This window comes from Pagrus major, chromosome 5, assembly GCF_040436345.1.
Source record: "Pagrus major chromosome 5, Pma_NU_1.0".
Lineage (NCBI taxonomy): Eukaryota > Metazoa > Chordata > Actinopteri > Spariformes > Sparidae > Pagrus > Pagrus major.
Genome location: NC_133219.1, coordinates 184,694 through 205,362, shown reverse-complemented (window position 1 = coordinate 205,362; position 20,669 = coordinate 184,694). Strand labels below are relative to the sequence as shown.

Genomic DNA, 20,669 nt, shown 5'->3' with positions numbered 1-20,669 from the left:
TATGGGGGTAATGTTGAAAATACAAACTCAAAAGGTGTTAGGCAATCTTCTTAGAAAATTTTAAGGTACAAGGAAAGAAGTAACAAACAAACAAAAACAAAACATGACTTACCCTTGCAAAGAAAGATCTCTCTCTCTCTTTAAGATCGAAGTGTTCTCACTCACTCACTGAATTTTTGCTTGTAATTACTAATGCACTAATTTTTGTTACTACACCTGCTCAACATTGTCTTTTCCAACTTAATAGTCATCATGAGATTGCCTACCACCCAGTGACGTTATGTTTTCAATGTTTAGAGCCCCTGAGTGACTGTAATGTCAGGGTTCCTGATCTACCTCCATGATACATACGATGGTCATGGATTGTGGCTATTCTTGAATATAATTCATCATGGTGACAAATTGGTGACTAGACCCCATACTATCCCTTAGGATTTGGACATCTGTCTTGTGACACTTGTTATCAAAGTGTTGTTGTCTTTTAATGATCTCCTCAATGTTCCTTAACATAGAAACTTAGGAGTTTCCTGGACAATTTAATGTTCCTCCAGGATTTTAACTTTTTAGTAAACAGGTCGGTACAGCAGACTATGATATGCTTGGTTTTACAAAATCATTTTAAAAAGATGACTACAAAATGTAATATTTAGTTTTAGAATCAGTTGGCTAGCAACATATGTTTAAGCACTAATATTGGCTGTTTCTTGCCTAACATAACTACTCCCATTTCACAACTCTTTTGAGGGTGGATATGTGTGTTTGTTTCTGATAAAGATAATAATAAAGTAAACCAAGGTTCGAGGAGACCCGAGCCCTGCCAGAACAATATGAAGACCACCATAGCTGAAAACCATTCAGATTCAGTAAGGTTATCATGGAATTCAAGTCCATTAATATTGGGCTGTTAAAACTGTTTAAGTGCTCAAGGATCTTACTCTTAGTTTTGGGAAATTATTATTTTCTTGAACTACCTAAAGAGTTATCTGATTACTAAAGAACACATTTCAAGTAAACACAAGAATTATTAAGAACCACCTTCAAAAACTCAACTCTCAGCAGAGGAGTCAGCTCATCTTACTGGATGAGGATTTCCTCAGCTGCATGATTTTGTTTGTAAAATGTCTACATCAATATCTAGACAGTCACACAATATATTATCAACCTCATCCCCAGTAATCAGCTTGGAAAGTAACACTGTCATCATGAAACTGAACTAGCCATAGCATATTGAATAAAAAAACGATACAATCTGCATGAAAAAAATCCTGCACAGTGAGGAAGACCGACACTCCAAAAAAGCACACCACAAGGCAGTTCTTAGAACTTAAGCAGCACTGGAGGTATTGCTAAATGGTGTTACTAGAGTCAAGGTCGGGAGGTCCGCTAAAGTCCAGACTTTTTAACTATAGCACTCTCTTCCATTTATATATCAAAAATGGCACAATACAGCTCAGCTGTGTGGTAGCAGCACAAGTACAAAAATTGGTAACAAGAAACTGTGACCTAGTCAAACATGCAGATAGTGTATTGTAAGAGTTGAGCATGAAAGTTTATTCTTGACTATAACCCCAACTGATACTGAATCTTTGATATACTGATATCAAAGGTCGAGGGAAATCCAATATAATGGCCTTTATTTGTTTTTATTGGGGTTTTATTTATACTTAAACATCCAACCTTAACATTTTTTATGAGGATCCTTAGTTGGGGTTCTTTAAGTGTGGCCAACATACTTAGTAAGTGGAACATCTTGTGTAAAAATCATCTTATCAACGCTCATGATGGACAAACGTTTAATGTTTAAAATGACCTCAACTATATTTTTGACATTTTTTGTTACTTTTGTTAATGTTGGGCAGTAAATTAATAAAGGCTCATCAATTCATCTTGGGCTCTGATTTTGACTGTAGGAAAAGTGTGAATGTGTGGCAGTATAGCCTCAGCTTAAAGGTCCTTGTAAACTACATCTCAGTCTTTATCAATGAAAGAGGAAATTTAAGATGTCTGCGTATAGTCAGAGTATAGTTAAGAACTTTTTTATCCATTCTTATCCAACCCACAGACTGCCCTCCTGACACTGCTGACAGGAAAAATGTCAATGTGATTGCCATTCATTGTTACAAGCGCTGTCCTCCTCTTTGTGTTCATGTTTTCATGCAGATTGGATTTGTTTTTATGTGTCCCTAAAGAATGTCGCAAAATGTTGTTTTGTTGCACTAGCACAACATGCAACATAAAAAGAACTTGTATTATACTCTAGAATAATCTATTATTTTTTTCTTTGACTGAAAGGCATTTTGTGCTCAAACAAATATATGAATATGAAATAGCATGAATGCACTGGCAATTAAGATTGTGATTAAATTATGATTGTTGGCACAATCTATCACAAATGAGGTAGATGTGTGTCAATAAAATATTTCCTTTGGTAAAACAAAATCCAGTCGTCAGTTAAAGTAAACCTTGGCCACACAGTAAAAATAAATAAAATGTATAAGGGAATATCTTGTATTCATACTTTACTACTATCTGCATTCAAGAAGGGTTTGCAAATAAAATGGAGATTAATGCAATATTTGCAGGATTTCATATTAAACATAATAAATATCAAATGCTTAAAAACATTCTTTTCTTCAAACTGGTTCCCATTTTCTATCACAATAAAGAAATTATTTTATATCGTTATGATTACAGAGAAAAAAAGGCTCTCTAATGTTTTTAATGACAAAAACGACTACTTAAAAAATAAATCTACATTCTATTCACAATATAAACTACACTGTCACTGATTTCCTACAGACTACTTGTCTTTGTACGTCCTGCTATCACTTTCCCTATTTATGTTCTCCTGTTCCCTAAATGCAAAGGTGCTCTACTCGTCACAGCCATTTTTCTCAGAATTCAATGCCACTTGAGAACTTTCTTGATTAATTTCTTCCCAAGGCTACATTACATCAGCGTTGTGCTTTTGTCTTATTATGCTCACAAATGTCACCAATATTTTTCTAGTCTAATATTCTCTTTAGTTAATGTGCGTTGCAGAAGAATGAATTCTCATCACATCAATTTAATCTGTGACTGTCTCTGTACACTCTGGAAGGCAGAGAGAACACGATTTTGTACTTTTCTTGTCATGAGCAAGAATTTTTGAGCTTGACTAACAAGGTTGCTAACTTGCTTGTTTTAGAATAATTTTGTGTTCACAGCAGAAGAAAACCGAGGAAAAAAAGAAAAAAAGAATAATGTCAGTAGCCTTCCATAGGAAAAGACTTCCAAGTGATGTAATACTCCTGGCCTACTACCTCTGGCCATACTGGAAGTCCTTATGCTGTAAACAACTCTTTGCATTTTTACATATACAATGGGGCTGTCTTAACAAAACTGAACAGACATAATTACTATGTTACTTGCTAATGATAGCTTTTTTTATGTTAGCTAGTGTGCTAATCACATTTATTGTCACTGAGAGAGTTAGCTGACTATATCAATAGCTAATAATAATATAATAACTATGCCCCAAATACATATTATAAACTCATCTTGCGTTAAATAGTTTTTTTGAATGTGGCATACATCCCAGAATGCAATACAAAATGTAACAGCAGTGTCCAAGACCTTAGGTTATGTATGTGGCAATAGCTTTGTAGGGGATTGGGGTGGGCATTTTGCTCCAAGACACCCTAACAGGTTAATGTGATCCTGCTAACTTGCGTATGTATAGCATTAGTATTATGGAATTCAGACACACTGTTACTAGTGAACAGAATCATTTGTGTTAACTTTAACCTTATTTGCTGGGTTCTAATGGTCTGCTGACTAGTTAGCTAGGTAACAAGTTAAAAATCAGCTGCTGATTTCTTGTTGGGTGACCTGACTGTGTTTAAGATAAGAAACTAGGGCTTAAGACATGTGTCAGTAAACTAATTCCACATATTACAACCCTTGACGTTCACCTTTAATGTTACTACATACAGTACATCACTGTCTTTGGTCTTGTTGCTGGCTATATGTTATTGGCTTTTCTTAACTTACTGTCTACCTTATTTAGTTAAGAGATTTTGTCTTAAGTCTTCTACGTTGGATGTGCTTTGTCTGTTTGTATTCCATCTATAATCTTCAGGTTTGATCATTGTCATTAAAGACCACTGTACATGCTGGACATGTTAAACCAACATGTTGTTTTTCTTCTTTGGTATCAGCTGTAAACAGTTAGTTTCTGAGATCTGTTGATGATGCCTTCAAACATCATCAGCAACTATAATTTCTTGCTAAAGGTTAACTGTTGAGCTATCTTGTGTTATTTGATTGAAACAGTGCACAAGAGGAAGTCTTTTATCCAGGTTGCACCTTAAGTTGGTGGGCAACCATGCTTTTGAATTATGCCACACTTAACAGATGTCTCTGATGATTTGAAGGACAATGTTAACATGCAATGGTTAAATGTCCTGGAAACACACTGCTAATTCAGAGCAGGGGGAGAGGCAATAAGGGGGGCAGGCAGATTACTTGTTAGGTATTTAGTTTGTTTTGTTGTTTTACAAGTTTGCTGATTTTCAATCCATTGTTAGACTTACAAGTATTCTGATCAAGTGGAAGTAGAGAAAGCCACCTTAAACTGAAGTTTATCTGATAATCATTTCTCCAACTGCTTTGTGGCTTTGAGAAAAGAATGGATCCCCTCCCCGATTAGGTAAGAAGAGGAGGTAAGGAGGTGAAGAGAGACAGGAAAATTAGGGGGAGGAGTTTCGGTGCCCCAGGAGTGAGGAAGAAGACGAGGAGGAGGACGAGGAGCAGGAGGGCTGGAGCTGTTTGGGACTTGTCTTTTCCTGATTCTGACTTTTGCTTCTGCTCCCATGGTGTCCCGTCATCACTGCTATGGCTGCCTGCCGAGCAAACAGGACGCCTGAGGAACAAACATCAAGTCTAAGTCAGCTTCAAACTCCACATGGTCCTGGCATCAGCTCTTAAAGGACCATGCAAGGGTATTTTTTAAATGTAATTTAATATTTTTACTACAAATCACATGACTGCCCAACATGATCCATAATACCTTCTAGGTAAACATTATTTCCGACATTAAATATAGTGTAGTACACTGTCACTTGAACACACTACCTTCACATATTCAAAGCAGAAGGCTCCTTGGAGAGCAACCAATACTACACTCTTCTATAATATGCAAACGTAGCCACTATATATGCTTGGATATATTTAATTATTATAATTATGTAAAAAATGATTACTTGCACACATATTCCATAGCCACACCTTAGTTTGAGATTAACATACCAGCAACATTACAGCTTTCACTACAGTTTAAATGTCGATGATGATGATAATAAAAACAAAAAAAATAAAACAGTCAACAGTCATATAGAAACAGAATCTCTTTTGAGTGCTAACAAAACGAAGGATGTTGAGCTTCATTTTGAAAGGTATGTTGAGCTACAGTCACCTTCATTTTGACTCTTCAGAAACCTATGAGGGACATTACGGTGGCTCTGTACCCTATTTTCACAGTCAGTGGTAAGAGGATGAGCTGGATCAAGTCAGTTTTCAAGCTGCTTAACATTCAGGCAGAGTGCTCAGATATGGTGTGACGACCACTAGGCTTATACACTGACATGAGTGGCCTATGTTAAAGCAGAGAGGCAGTAATTACCACAAGACACAAGCTCCCTTCCTTTACATACACACCACCAGACACCCTAGGCATGCACATAAGACAATAAGCCCCATCGACCTCAAATCCACAGGCCCAATTTTGAGATATTTAACTTTTTTAACTCTATTGGACTGCCACTTTATTATGATAGATTTTATAGCAAAGACATCAAATTGCGTAGAGGACTAAGCACCAGGGTGCTGCTATAACTTATTGAATTTCCTGCCTGCAATTACATCAGCAAACGCCCCCTCTATTTACCTGTGTAGACAACTCCATTTATTTCTATTGACATGTTGATGCTGCTAATGCCGTTGGTAGACAGGTTCAATGCGGTCTCTTGTCTATCATCTGTCAAGAGAGGAGGCAGAGAACGAGAGAGAGAAAAACTCAATATGAGCATTTAGAAAGGGAACAGAAGAAGCCAGAAGAGTGCCTGGATGGAGTATTGGTGATAATTCAGTGAGTGACAGGATAAGGAGAGCTTTATTAAAGAGTTCTGGGGAGAAAGAACTGTCAAAAGATGTTACAGCCATTTGTACAGGTCAATAAGATGAAGCATACAGCACACAGTTTGAAACAGTAAGCTCTTAAGAAAAAGTACCAATAAAACACACTCAGTGATCTCAGTGAGCTGCAGTGATATTAAATCATCTCTGTAAACATGAAGTGCATCTAGGTAGAGACAAATAATAGTGTTTGGATGTAATCTTTAAATAATAGTGTTTATGTGTGAGGGCCAGAGCCAGACGACCAGTGTGGGAATTAATCTGAGAAAGATTATTGCTCGTTTTTCCATCATATATCAAGTGCAAAACCCACTATTATGACTAATAAACAAGAGGGAGTGATTAGGACAGAAATATCACACTTGAGCAGATAGGCTCCTTATTCTTCCTCTAGCCTCTATCATTAAGTTACATGTGACTTATGGCTTGCCATGAGCTGTGCTGGCTGAAGCCAAAAAACAGAAATACAGGCATTTTTATTCATGACAAGGTGATTTCAGCCTGTGGTCAAGATAACTTCTTCATAACATGAAGCTGAGCTTTAAATTATACGCTATATGTTGAACTATGTGCACATTAATTGTTCAGGGGCTTCCCAGCTGCGTCTCAGACAGCCTCTGTGGCAGGGTCATTAGCTGTCTCTGCATAGTGAGACTGTTGTCTCTGCGACACCACTCACTGCGGCAGACACACGTCATGTAAGTTTGCTAAGAGGCAGCTAAGAAGCAGGTTTGCACACGTTGAGTTTCTCAACAAATGCTGTGTGTTATATTAAATGTACATTTAATGTAATCTGTCAAAGTAACTTTGAACTGAATTGAAAGTTAAAGATAACTTGGACCAAGACCAAAACCAATAATGTGTTAGTCCATCTCTCAATATTGTCTGCCTTCCTGTAGCACTCAGCCCCCACTGGTTTCTCCTGGAGACATAAATCTTAAAAAAAAAAAAAAGCCTCACAAACATATAGTTTCATTTTTAAAAAGGGTTTAGTAATTTTTTACAAAAACAGCTGGCACTCTAAAATATTAGGTATTTGATGGAGACTATTTTCGGTGGCCGATTACACATTAGGTAAACTAGTCAGTATTTGGGACAGCAGAATGGTTTCCCAAAATTGAGATAAGGCAGACAGGTGTATTCATGGTAATGAAGAAATGTGGCACCCAGTGCAACAGTGTGACTCATTGATGCGTTTTGGACAATAATAGAGTTATATGGCACAGAGAAATAACATATATCAGGCTTTGATACACACAATACTTGTTAATAGAATACATTGACTGGTGGTTTGGGTCTTTTCAGGAGATTTGATGGCAAATCTATAATTATCATTGAGAACACAAAGTTCACATTCTCTATTGTTTCATTGGAATTGCATTTAGTGCTTTGGAAATAACTTAAATTAAAAAAGATTTACAGACTTTCTCCATTTTATTTCAGAGGGCTTGGGGTGGGAAAAAATTGAATGCATGACCTCTGTAACTCTAAAATCCTGGCAACATATACTATTGAATTATTGCATATGATAAGGCTCCAGAGAACACAGGGGAAAACTGTGTGTAAGCTGTTGTAAACTCAGACCTGAGAGTGTCTCACCTCTGTTGTTGAGTTTAATGTTGAGGGGCAGTTGTGTGGCCATTGCCAGCAGGTTATGCTGCAAGGTGTGCTTCATGATCCTTTGCTGCTCCTCTGCCACCATCATCATCCTCTTCTCTGGTGGTTCACCACTCTCTAGCTTCTCTCTGAGCTGCTCCAGGGCTGTCGCCCTGGCAACTGCCGCTGTCTGAGCTGCCGTGTCCTGGGCAGCCATGGCTACTGTGTGATAGCCACCAGGTGACATAGGGAGAGCGATGTGGCTGGGCAGGCAGCTTGCCATCATGGGCTCCTCTGGATAGAAAATAACTATTAAGAATGTCTTATAACCCAATATGCCACAGTGGGTCCCATATCTGCTGATAATCATGTGGGGTAAATATGGTTTAGAACAGGCTTGTGTGTAGATTTATATAATAATTTGTGAGGAGGGGCGCAGTTGTAGTACACCTTGGGTCCTATAATGATCAACAAAGGCTGTCATGATGAAATAAAGCATAAATGCTAATTCATCAGTGAGTCATGCTGGGCCAACGATTTTAATTGAATTTCTTTATCCAAATTATTTATTTTATTAAATGATTCAACCTTGCAGATCAACTGCAACAGCGGGTAATCATGCTACAATTTCGCAAAATAGTATAGTCATTTGTGTGGAACCTATAAAAGGTCCTGAGAGATCAAATAGGTGGAAAGTATTTTTCAAAAGGTTACACTTGTAACACTTTTTTGCTTCCCAAAAATGTTTTAAAACACCACTATATCAGCATAGTTACATAAATACATATACATAAATAATAAACATAAAAAGATCCATGTTGGCATTGTTTTACATACATTTTAAACAAAATAATTAAAATATCACTCACAACATTCAGCATCACTAGATATTCTGGAAAAAACTTGTGCTATGTGAAGATATAGTGATGTACAGAGTAGAGAATGATGGCACACTTCCTTTTTGTGTGTTGTTATTGAGCTTTTCTGGTTTTTGTTTTGGATAGACTGTCTGGCCACGTGTGCATGTGAGCCTCCTCCATTCAGAACCATTGTACTGCCCCATTTATAAATAGACACAGCGAGCAGGGCTGCCAAGTCTGTGGTTTTGGCCTACTTTTGTAGTGTTGAAGGTTAGGTAGACCGATTTTTCATGCAAATGCGATCTTGACACTGGTGTTGGTCCCCAAAAGTGGGTTAAGTCAGAACACACACACACATTCAGTGTGCGTTTTTCTCTCCACCTGCCAGCAGCCACTAGTGACCGTCCTTTCGTTCCCAACTCTGCTAGTTACTGAAGTAAATAATAGGCAAGGTGAACATCCTCTCACTTGCCACATGTACTAATTTGTCTATATATCGTCACTTGACATGGTCCACAAAAGGGTAACTTTATTCTGTTGTCTCCTTTCTTGAGGAGAAGCTTCCTTTGTGCTTCGCAACACCGGCAGCTGCTGAGAACAGCAGAGGTAGAGAGGGTGGGGCGGGAGCCAACACACTCGCCAGAAGAAATAAATACAAGTTTCAGAGATTTTTATGCCAACTTATACTCACCAGAAAAAGACCCAAGCCAAGAAGACATCGATTCATTTTAAAACAACATTGACTTACCACTGCTTAAAAAAGACCAAATGGACACAGTTGAATCACCGATAACAGAAGCCCCATTCACACTGCCCCTTCAAGGTGGGAATCATGTGCCGATACTCTGCCACACTGTCCGTGTGAAAGTTACAGCGGCAGAGAGGAGGGGAAGTTTTGCTCTGCCCCCATTGGAGGTAGTAACAGAGCAGCAGCAGAGGCAAGATGGCATGGAGTGACAGGAGTGTGACGGTCTGATGGTGTTCACAGTCTGACAACTAAATAAATCCTTCACTCATCAAATAAAAGAGAAATGTCCCACACTTCAGTCCACAAGGCAAAGTTACAAGACCAAACAACAGTAATGTGGTAGCAGGTTGTGTCTTCAGCATCTTATTTGACGAAAAAATATTGCATTTATACGTGGAAAAGCCTCTGTCATCCTGTCTGTCCTACTAACTGTTCGTCACATTTCTGCCCAATAAGCAGTGTCTGTCCCCGACAGCAGAGCCATGCGGCTCCAGCTGAATGGCGGTGATTATGTGATGCGATTCAGAGCAAAAAACTTAAACTCACGTCTTTGTCATCTTCCACTATTGTGTTGTTGTAGCTACCGTCTCTGGCAACTTGTATTGACAAAAATCACTGCGACAGTCAGCCCTACCAACCGAGACTTCAGTGAACTTTCCCCCAGAAAATAGCCTCCCCCGCGCGAGTGAGAGTCAGACAGGGTCCTCTATTTATGGATGGTGATTATGTAATTATGTAATTTAGAGCAAAAAACTTAACTTTGTCACTTTCCAGGATGCATCGTGGATACATGTTTAGATTAACAGGTTGAAACCGGGGGGCACACGCTAAAAAAAACCCACAGATGTCAACGTCATGATGTCACGCCTCTTTTGGTTCTGCAACACTGGAGTGGCGTGTGTGCGGATTAATGATAAAACATCGTCTTTAAAAGCCTGTGTGTTGGGGGTGCCGCAGGGTTCCATCTTAGGACCGCTGCTGTTTAGCGCATATATTAATGACCTTCCATCTGTGTGTGATGGAGTAGGGACCCTGATGTATGCGGACGATACGGTTTTGTACACTACTGGGAAAGATCCTGAAGAAGTGGCTGCTAAGTTGTCAATGGCAATGGAAAAAGTTACACAGTGGCTTCAGTATTCCCGTCTCACCCTAAATACTAATAAAACAGTAACCATGTATTTCTCAAACAAGCAACGAAATACGGTTTTCCCAAATATTTATGTCAATGGAGAAATAATAAAAAATGTTAATGAGTTCAAATACCTGGGTGTGATATTAGATCCCACTCTCACATTCAAAAGCCATATCAAAAAAATGAGCCATACACTAAAATATAACTTATCAAACTTTAGAAACATCAGGAATTCATTAACTGTTGAAGCCTCTAAAACTTATTTCAATGCCATGATTTTGTCTCATTATAATTATTGTATGTCCTGTTGGTCTCAGGCAAGTACATCTGTCTTGAATCCCATCAGGTCACTCCACAAGCAAGCCCTGAAAATCTTAGACAGAAAATCACGACAGTACCATCACTGTGAAATACTTAAGAAATATAAAATGCTTAGCTTCGATAACTTAATAATGTATTCTGATGTCCGTTTAGTGTACAAAATAATCCATAATGTTGCTCCTCCCCCGTTGAAAATCTTTGTTAAACTCCGTTCTGAACACTCCATCAGAGCTTCAAGATCTGTCTCAAGTGGAGATTGTAACATGCCTAAGCGTAGCTCTGCCTTTGCCCAATCTGCTTTTTCTTTCAAATCTGTTAAATCGTGGAACAATCTCCCAACTACTCTGAAACTCTGTACAGACTTCAACGTTTTTTCCCGGGACATCAAAAAATGGATCCTAAGTAACCAGTCATGTCAGCATTAATCTTAAACCTAAATTATTTTTAACTTTGTCAAAGAATTAAGTATTTTAATAACTGTATGTCTCTATTTCATTCTGATATGAAATATGTTTTACACCTGTTAGCAATGAGTGTTAGTGATGTGTGAGTGGGCGTATATACGCATATCTGTATGGATGTTTGGTCTGTTATGTAAGTTGACAATTTTTGTCCTTTCTTTTTTTGTTCTTACTCACCTGCCCAGGGACTACGGATGGAAAGTAGCTAGCAAGCTAAATCCGGTACAAAGCATCTTCTCTCATCTCGAGACTTATGTCATTTTGTACATTGTCCCTGATACAAATAAACTTATTATTATTAATAATCAGAACAACAATGCAGACACAGTTAAAAAAATCTGTGTATCCATGCAATAAACCAAATCATCCAACAAAAAATGTCCTTTTCAGGCAAGTTCAAACAATTCAAAGCAAAGTCAGATTGGTCCTCTTTTCTTCTAACCGAGTAAACCACTGTCCGACAAAATCCATAAACAATCTAGGGAGCTCCAGAAAAGAAAATAAACCCAGTAAGTCCGATGCTGTCAGACTTTTACCTCCAGTAACGGGTCTGGACACAGCAGTTCGTCTTCGTGCATGCAGGAAGTGCTCGTGATGATCTGGTCCTGCCAAAGTCAGAGGTTGTGAGGAGACCTGAACAGCGAATTAACCGTAGTTCCAGTATTTTCTCCTACCGACTGTGGACTGAAGACAGGGCCAGGGATAGGCCACGGATGCTACTAACAGGACAAACTGTTGGACTGACTCAACCTCTTCCACAGTGATTTGGTAGGTCGCCATCCTGTTTCCGGTTGTCATCATTTCCATATATACCGACAGAGTGAAATGGTCAGTCCTCATATCCAAATTACAAAAATTTGGCTTTGGGTAATCATTTATTAAAAGGATCAAAATTATTTACACTGCATCTTCAGCCACTGTAATCACCAACAGACTAACATCACAACGCTTCAAACTGCAAAGAGGGACTACGCAAGGATGCCCTGCTCACTATTCACCATTTTTATTGAACTACTAGTTGTAGCCATTTGTCAGAAATAATTCAAACACCCCATGCACATCATAAGATTGTCTATATGCTGGTTATATATTGCTGTTTTTACAAAGTCATCATTACCAGAAACAATTAAACTTATATAGGCATACTGAAATATATCTGATAACTCCATTAACTGGCAAAAATCCTCCATCCTTCCACTGCATAGTAAGCCATGCACCACCTATCCCTAAGTCACATCACATATTCGGGAATTAATATTTCCCCCAGGCTGTCAGAGTTGGTACGTAGGTTTCAACTTCACCTCACTTCTTTACAATAACTGTTAACAGTTAGAGACAGTAAAAATGACAGTGCTTCCTAAATTAAATTATCTCTCCACCATGGACCCAACCCAACCCACAGTTTATAGTGTTATCAGGTCAGACATTTGCAATGAACCTACAGGCTGGGCACACTGGATGCCTGTGTACTGCGTGGCGGCTGCGTTACACTTGCATGTTTGTGTTCACAGGCTGCATGGCAGCTGTGCTGCTCCTGCCTGTCCTATCTGTTTACATGGAGTTTGACTTTGATAATTATCGATAAATATGATGATGTGTATTTCATTACATTTAGCAGATGCTTTTGTCCAAAGTGACTTACAGTAATTCATACACTGATGTCAGTGGCTGCCATGCAAGGTGCTGACCAGCCCATCAGGAGCAGTTTGGGGTTCAGTATCTTGCCCAAGGACACTTCGACATGCAGACCAGGGGAATTGAACCAGCGACCTTCCAATAACAAGACGCTGGCTCTACCCCTGAGCCACAGCTGTCCCCTTTACCCTGCTGAAACAGGGAGTACGGAAGAGTATTAGGGCCAGGGATGAGAAAAAAAGTTTTTTTATTTTCATTATGTACTTCAAGAAAAAAGTCGAAATGTCAAGAATAAAGTCGAAGTACAATTTCGTGTATAAAGTCGAAATGTCAGGAATAATGTTGAAATATAATTTTGTAAATTAAGTCGAAATGTCGAGAATAAAATTGACATTTCAAAATTAAAGTCGACCTTTAGAGATTACATCAAACAGCGCATATGACTGCCTCAACAAAATCCCTTATGTAGATGAACTGGTGAAACTGTACTTCAGAATCGGCTTTAGTAACAAAGAATTATTTCTCTTTTAGCTCATAAACAGTGTAGTTGTCAGTATTAAACTTTGTCTGTTCAGAAGGAAAAACCACACAAGCATGGAAGAGGTGGCCACATTCGTGCAAGCGGAAATTGAAAGTATGTAGTAATGGCAGAGACCCGATGCTGCACACGCATCCAGTGTGTCCAGCCTGTTAGACTGTGATTAAGTTGATTTATGGGTGGTTTAAAACAAAGATGTTATTTCTTTTGCAATAATCCTTGTGCCTCTGCATTAGTTCACCATTTGCATTATTTCATAACCAACCCTGTGCTTTTTACAAGTTTAAATATCTTTAAAGTAGTGATCACTTTTTTTTCAAAGGCTGATCTCTGGAGAAAATCTAACAACTGGATCTGCATCTGCTTTGCTGTCTGGTTTTGTGGTTTGTGCCACGGTTTTGTTCCTATTTCATTCTCGCAGTTGTATCACTCATTGCACACATTAGCCAGGATATGATGCACCTGCTGATATCCTGATTATTATATCTGGTATACACATTACATTCACATGTAAATAAAACAAATAAAACGAAACATCACAAATAATACTAGCAATAGCATTGATATCAGCCAGTAAAGTTGACAAATTATGGTCTTCTACATACTTCAGTTATATACTTGATACCCCCATAATTATAACTGTTAACCATTATTTTTTCAGGTATATTGCTCTTGGGGATCAATCCCTTCAAAAATCTGGAGAGTATCTCTTAGCACATATGACAATCTCTCCAGTGGCAATATAGACATACATTTTACATACCATACCAAAATGTCTGGGGGCTCTTCATCTAACCATTTTTGTAAAATTGAGAGGCATCCAGCCTATAAAGGCTTCCTGTGCCCACCTGGAACTTCCGTGAGATTGAAAGCTGTTGTTTACTGTGTCTCTCTCTTTCTCTATCTATCCTAGTGTTTATCTGATTTCTGAGTCTTTCATAGTCCCACCAGTTTTGTACCGTAGCTAACGTTAGGCTTTTACAACTTGTACGTATTTTGTCGAACTGATCTTCTGTTACTGGGTAGTATGTTGCTGCCTGGTTAGCTTTCTTCAACCTAGCCTAGCTCACTGTTTTTGCCTTTCACCGCAGTCAACACAGCCTCGATAAACAAGTGTTACGATGGCTTGTGCTGACTGTTCTGCAGTTGCAGATTGGGTGTCTCTATTAGAGAGACGTGTCCTTGAGCTAGAGCAGCTTTTCTCAGTTAGAAACACGGGCACTGCAGATAGTGTTAGCCCCGGGCCTGATAGCAGGCCTGCTAGCCTTAGCACTAGCTCAGTCTCGTTGGCAACTGCTGTGGAGTTTCGGTTGCGGCGTGGGAGAGGGCACAGGAGCAAGTCACCGGTTGTGTGGCCTGGTCAGCAGTCACCCCTCCCTAACTGCTAACCAGTTTTCTGTCCTTGCTAGCCCAGTTGTTAGTCCTACTGGCTCGCGTGCCTCCCCAGACCCCGCTGATGGGGCTAAACTCCACACGCAAATGATAGGAGACTCCATTACCTGCAAGCGTTGTCAGCCACTATTTGCTGTTTACCTGGGGCCAGAGCTTCTGACATAGAGGCTAATCTTAGGGTGCTGGCATCACGCAGGGAGAAACAGGCAACCCAGGCACACAGCACCACAAGCTACAGCAACATTGTAATTTATGCTGGCGCCAACAATATTCATCAGAAGCAGTCTGAGATCACAAAAGAGAGCCTAGCCAGGACTTTTCAGGCTGCTAGAAAGATGTGTCGCCATCGATTAACTGTCTCTGGTTCCTTACCCCAGCGGGGTAATGATGAGAGGTACAGTAGGCTTAAAGCTATGAATCGCTGGCTGGCGCGTCACTGTAGGGAGCAGGGATACAGGTTCGTGGATAACTGGCCATCTTTCTGGGGTCGCCCTCACCTGCTGAGAGCAGACGGCCTTCATCCTACTGGAATCGGCGCTGCTGTTTTGTCTAGCAATATAGACAGGTGTTTGAAGCAGATTTGACACTAGGGATGTAGCACTCAGCAGGTCGCTAGAGAGCCTGCTAGTAATACAGTCATTGCTGGCATGGAGTCTACTAGCCTAGTTAATATGGCTAGTCAGGGATATAGTGCAGAATATCAGACTGATAACTTAGTTTATAACATTGAGACTGTGACCTTCCCTCGCCACTCTTTCATTGAATCATGCTCTAAATGCGTAAATCACAATAATTTAATTTATCTCCACCTGACAGTGGGGAAATGTCTCAGCAAGCACCTTACACAGTGTTACATAATAAAATACCAAAGCTAATCACTACTGCCTCCCGTCATCCCTACCTGCATAGGCAGCCAAAACATACTACTACTAAAAGGTACCTTGTTCCAATTCCTAAATTATCTACCATTAGCTCCACTGAACGGCCTGTCACTGGAAACTGCAGCTCCAATAAGCTATAAACCCTCAAATTTGGCTTCATCAATATTAGATCACTGTCAACCAAAGCCTTACTGATTAATGATTTGATTACTGGGCATAAGCTGGACATGATTGGCTTATGTGAAACATGGCTGATACCTAATACTTTTCTGCCATTAAATGAAGCCTCCCCTCATGACTATAACTACGCCCATGTTGCTCTGGCCTCTAAACAGGGTGGAGCTGTTGCTCTAATCTAATCTAATCTAGTTTAATATTAAATTGACTTTATTTGAGGCTCTGGTTTTAAAACCATCTTCATCAAGTAGTAACAGCCTTGTCCAGGGAACAGGCTTTCACCTGGTGGTAATCTACAGACCTCCAGGGCCTTACTCACAGTTCCTAGAAGAATTCTGTGAATTTATTGCAGATCCTGTGACTCGTTCAGATAAGATCCTAATTATTGGGGATTTCAATAGCCACTTAAATAAGCCTTCTGACCCTCTAAGTATAGCTTTTCTGGGGCTTCTTGATATTTCTGGCTTCATTCAGCTTGTTCATAAACCTACTCATTCCAGTGGTAACACTCTGGACTTGATCCTTTCCCATGGTTTCAGCCCTGAATGTCGCTTCCGTCTCTTCTGCTGTGTCGGACAACTTTCTTATTACATTTGAAGCATCAGTAGCCTGTCCTTGTACCGGTGACACAAATGTTTTTACTTCTCGTCATATCAGCCCAGCAATCATAGCGACACTCAATGAAAAATTGCCTGGGGTCTTGGCTCCTTTTGCGATTGTGACAAAACCTGTGGAAAAATTCACTAATGAAGTTAATTCAGTACTTGTTTCTCTCCTTGACTCTGTGGCACCTGTCTTTACCAAGACAAGACGACCAAAGAAATGTACTCCCTGGTTTACTGATGAAACCCAAAATCTCAAGCAGGCCTGCCGGAAAATGGAACGTGCATGGCGAAAATCTAAATTGCACATTTTTTATCTTGCATGGCATGATAGTGTACTTAATTATAAGCGTGCTCTTAATGCTGCTAGAACAGCATATTTCTCCAGCCTAATAAACAATTATAAACACAACCCTAGATTTCTCCTCGACACCGTGGCTAAACTTACTCAAAAACCACAGTCTGTGAGCTGTGCACCCTTTAATGCAAATGATTTCTTAGATTTCTTTTGCAATAAAATTGATGAGATTAGAGCCAAAATTAACTCTTCATCTCTGGCTTCCTCGTCAAAGTTGATTATAAAACATCCTTCTGCTGATTCTGTTAGTCTCAGCTCTTAACACTTTTGAAAATATCTCTCTTGAGATATTGTCTAAACTTGTTTCATCCTCAAAACCAAATACCTGCATCCAAGACCCCCTTCCGGCAAAACTGTTTCAGGATCTATCGCCAGCACTGGGACCTACAATGTTAAATATTGTTAATTTATCAGTCATGACCGGTGTTGTCCCTGCTAGTTTTAAGTCTGCTGCGGTTAAGCCTCTACTTAAGAAACCACATCTCAACCCAGGATCTCTAAATAATTATAGACCAGTACCTTCTTAATAATAATCTCCTGGAACCTTTTCAATCAGCTTTCAGAGCCTGTCATTCCACTAAATGACATTCTACTTACTTTGGACTCAAACTCTACCTCAGTGCTTCTGTTACTGGATCTCAGCGCTGCATTTGATACCACAGATCAGAGATACTCATTGCGCGGCTCGCGAGCCATATGCGGCTCGTCAAGCTTTAATTGGTGGCTCGCATGGTAGCTTATAACAATATGGTAACACAGCCAATACATTTTTTCAAATGTGCGACATAAATACACAATGAACACTGCACTACAAAAACGCAAACATCTGCATTATACTTCTCCTTTCACCTTAATTAATGGTGTTTCCTAAAGGGGGCACTGTCAAACGTGGCAACACAGCCCGCTTACGGCATTGTTTACACTTGACCGCAGTGCACGCTTGCAGCCAGGTTACGTTAGCTCCGCTAGCCAGCGTGAGATGCAGGCACAAAATGGATCGATTTCTAAAAAAAAAGGGCAAAAAAACAGCACAAAAACCAGATGGACAGACACACAGCGTTGTAACGAATAGTGAGGAAAAAGAGTCTAAGGAAGCAGCAAATGAAAATCAACATGAAGACACCGGAGAGGGGACGAGCAGGCAAATGTCAGGTGTTCCCAGTAAAAAACGAAAGGTACGAGGCATACAAGATGAGCACAGGAAATTTCAAGAGAAGTGGATAGACAAATTCTTATTTGTTCTTCATGGCATGAACCCTCTGTGCTTAAAAAAACATGCGCCTGTTTCAAACAAAGCAACTTGGAGCGCCATTTCAAAACGGCGCATCCAAAATTCAAAGAAAAGTTAAAAAAAAAAAAGCCTGGCAGTGAACTCAGAAAGAGGAAAATAGCACAGCTCACTGCTTCACTTTGTGAGCAGCAAAATCTTATCCACAGGACAACCTCCACTGCAGAGCGTTTAACAGAGGCATCTTTTGAGATAGCAAGGATTTTGGTAGTAAAACCCTGCTTTTTGGGCTACAGCAGAAATACTGTTCACAGACTTTGACAACAAGGACACGATCCTTAAACAAATAAAAGGATTACAGTTGTCTGATTCAACAATAATGAGGCGGATGGAAGACATCGGAAAAGACGTACGTGACCAGTTGTTGGCTGATCTGCGCGCAGCACCTTGTTTCAGCATTGCAGCGGACGAAAGCACAGATGTCACCAATGTTGCTCAGCTGTGCGTTTGGGTGAGGTTCCCAAAAGAAAACTCTTTTCGAGAGGAAATGTTGTGCTTACTAACACTCCATGGCCAAACAAGATGTGAGGATATTCTGAATGCACTTTTGGTATTTTTTGAGGAAAATGATCTCAGCTGGTCCAAACTTGCAAGTGTGTGTACTGATGGTGCCCCAAGCATGCGAGGCAAAGAGAAGGGTCTTGTTGGCCTCATTAAAAAAAGAGATGAAATGCCCAATTTCATCAGCTTCCACTGCATCATCCATCAGGAGGCACTGGTGTCAAAGCTCAGAAACAATGAATTCCAAAATGTGATGCAAAGGGTTGTGCATGTGGTCAATTACATTGTTTCAAACCACAGGCAGTTCAGACAGTTAATTCAAGACTATGACACAGAGTACAGCAATTTAATGTTGCACAGTGAAGTAAGATGGTTGTCCTGTGGAAAGGTGCTGGAGCGGTTCCTGAGCCTCCTTCCTGAAATCAACACTTTCTTGGACAGCAAGGGGAAACACCAGCCAGAGTTGAAAGACCCACACTGGATCATACAGCTGGCCCTCCTTACTGACATTACCTGTCACCTGAACGCTCTCAACTTGCAGCTCCAAGGGAGAGACAAGCTTCCAAGTGACATGCTGAAGGCAGTCAGATCATTCCAAAACAGAAAAACTGCTCTGTGGATACCTGACAGAGAACTCATCAACTTCCCAAAACTCAGAGCAACAACCACAAGTGACCCATATCTGCAGCAGCACTTCAGCTACAGAGGATTTGTTGAAGTTTTGGAGGAGCTGAAGGGTGAGTTTGAATCCAGATTCAGTGATGTGACTGAACATAAGGAGATTTTCAGATTTTATTGAAAACCCCTTCCACGTGGATGTATCCTCTCTCACTCCAACCATCACACAGCTCTGCCCTGGTAATCGTGCCACTCTGGAGAGTGAAATAATTGAGCTGCAAACAAATGACATTCTCCAAGTTGAACTCAGAGCAGGTGTTGGCCACTCCTGGAGTTTGGTTTCTGAAGCAGACTTTCCCACTTTGAAACCACTTGCATAGAAAGTGATGTCTTTGTTCATGAGCACATACACCTGTGAGTCAACATTTTCAACCATGAACACTATCAAGAGGAAACAGAGAAACGGACTGACCCACGCTCTTCTTGAATGCCTCACTGTGATTGCAACAACAAACTACAAATACAACATGAAGAAAGTCAAGGACATGCATGCCAGCTTCCGCTCATCCCAGTATTAAGGTAAATATGGTCTTAATTGAAAATGTATTGGCTGTGTTGTTTCTTTTTTTGTGGGATGTCCAATTTATATGCACATTTGCAAAGGTGACTTGGTATGTTGTCGTAAAAGTGGCTCTCCCCTTGATTTTGCTCTGCCAATGTGGCTCTTGTGAAAAAAATAGTGAGGCTCACTGCCATAGATCATGGCATATTATCAGACCAACTTGAAAGTCAATTTGGCATCTCTTTGGCTCTCACTTGGCTAAAGTCTTACCTGTCCGAAAGAACACAATGTGTTTCTTACAATAGTACTACATGAATATTTACTGATGTGAAGTATAAAGTTCCCCAGGGCTCTGTTCTTGGCCCTTTGCACTTCTCTTTATGGACTCTTGGCCAAATTATTCAAAGTTATGGAATACATTTCCTATGCGGACGACACTCAGCTGTATGTGCCCATAAAAGCTGATGATAAATCTCAATCACGAAATCAGAGACCTGCTTGTATGCAGTGAAGAAATGGATGTCAGAAAACTTCCTGCTCCTGAATTTGGATAAAAATGAGATGCTGGTCATTGCCCCCGCTTGACAGAGACGCCACTTCGATCAGGTGACCGTAACTCTTGCCAACTGTGTTATTTCTCAAAGTTCAACTGTCAAGATTCTTGGTGTTACTTTTGATCCTACCCTCTCTTTCGATCAGCACATCAAAGAAATTACCAAGATCGCTTTTTACCACCTACGCAATAGAGCTAAAATTAGGTCCTTCCTGTCCACTACTGATGCAGAGATCCTGATTCATGCCTTTTTTCATCTAGGCTGGATT

General features: G+C 40.0%; 1 protein-coding gene across 1 annotated transcript in view; it reads right to left on the bottom strand.

Annotated features, from left to right (window-relative positions):
- Nucleotides 1-4,730: 4,730 nt before the first annotated feature.
- Nucleotides 4,731-20,669, bottom strand: part of arid3c (AT rich interactive domain 3C (BRIGHT-like)) — a 101,390-nt gene continuing 85,451 nt past the window's right edge. The window contains exons 5-7 of the mRNA XM_073467173.1: nucleotides 7,774-8,064; nucleotides 5,927-6,016; nucleotides 4,731-4,903 (exon numbers count right to left, since the gene is read on the bottom strand). Coding sequence (XP_073323274.1) covers nucleotides 4,731-4,903; nucleotides 5,927-6,016; nucleotides 7,774-8,064 — 554 coding nt within the window. The remainder of the gene's footprint in view (nucleotides 4,904-5,926; nucleotides 6,017-7,773; nucleotides 8,065-20,669) is intronic.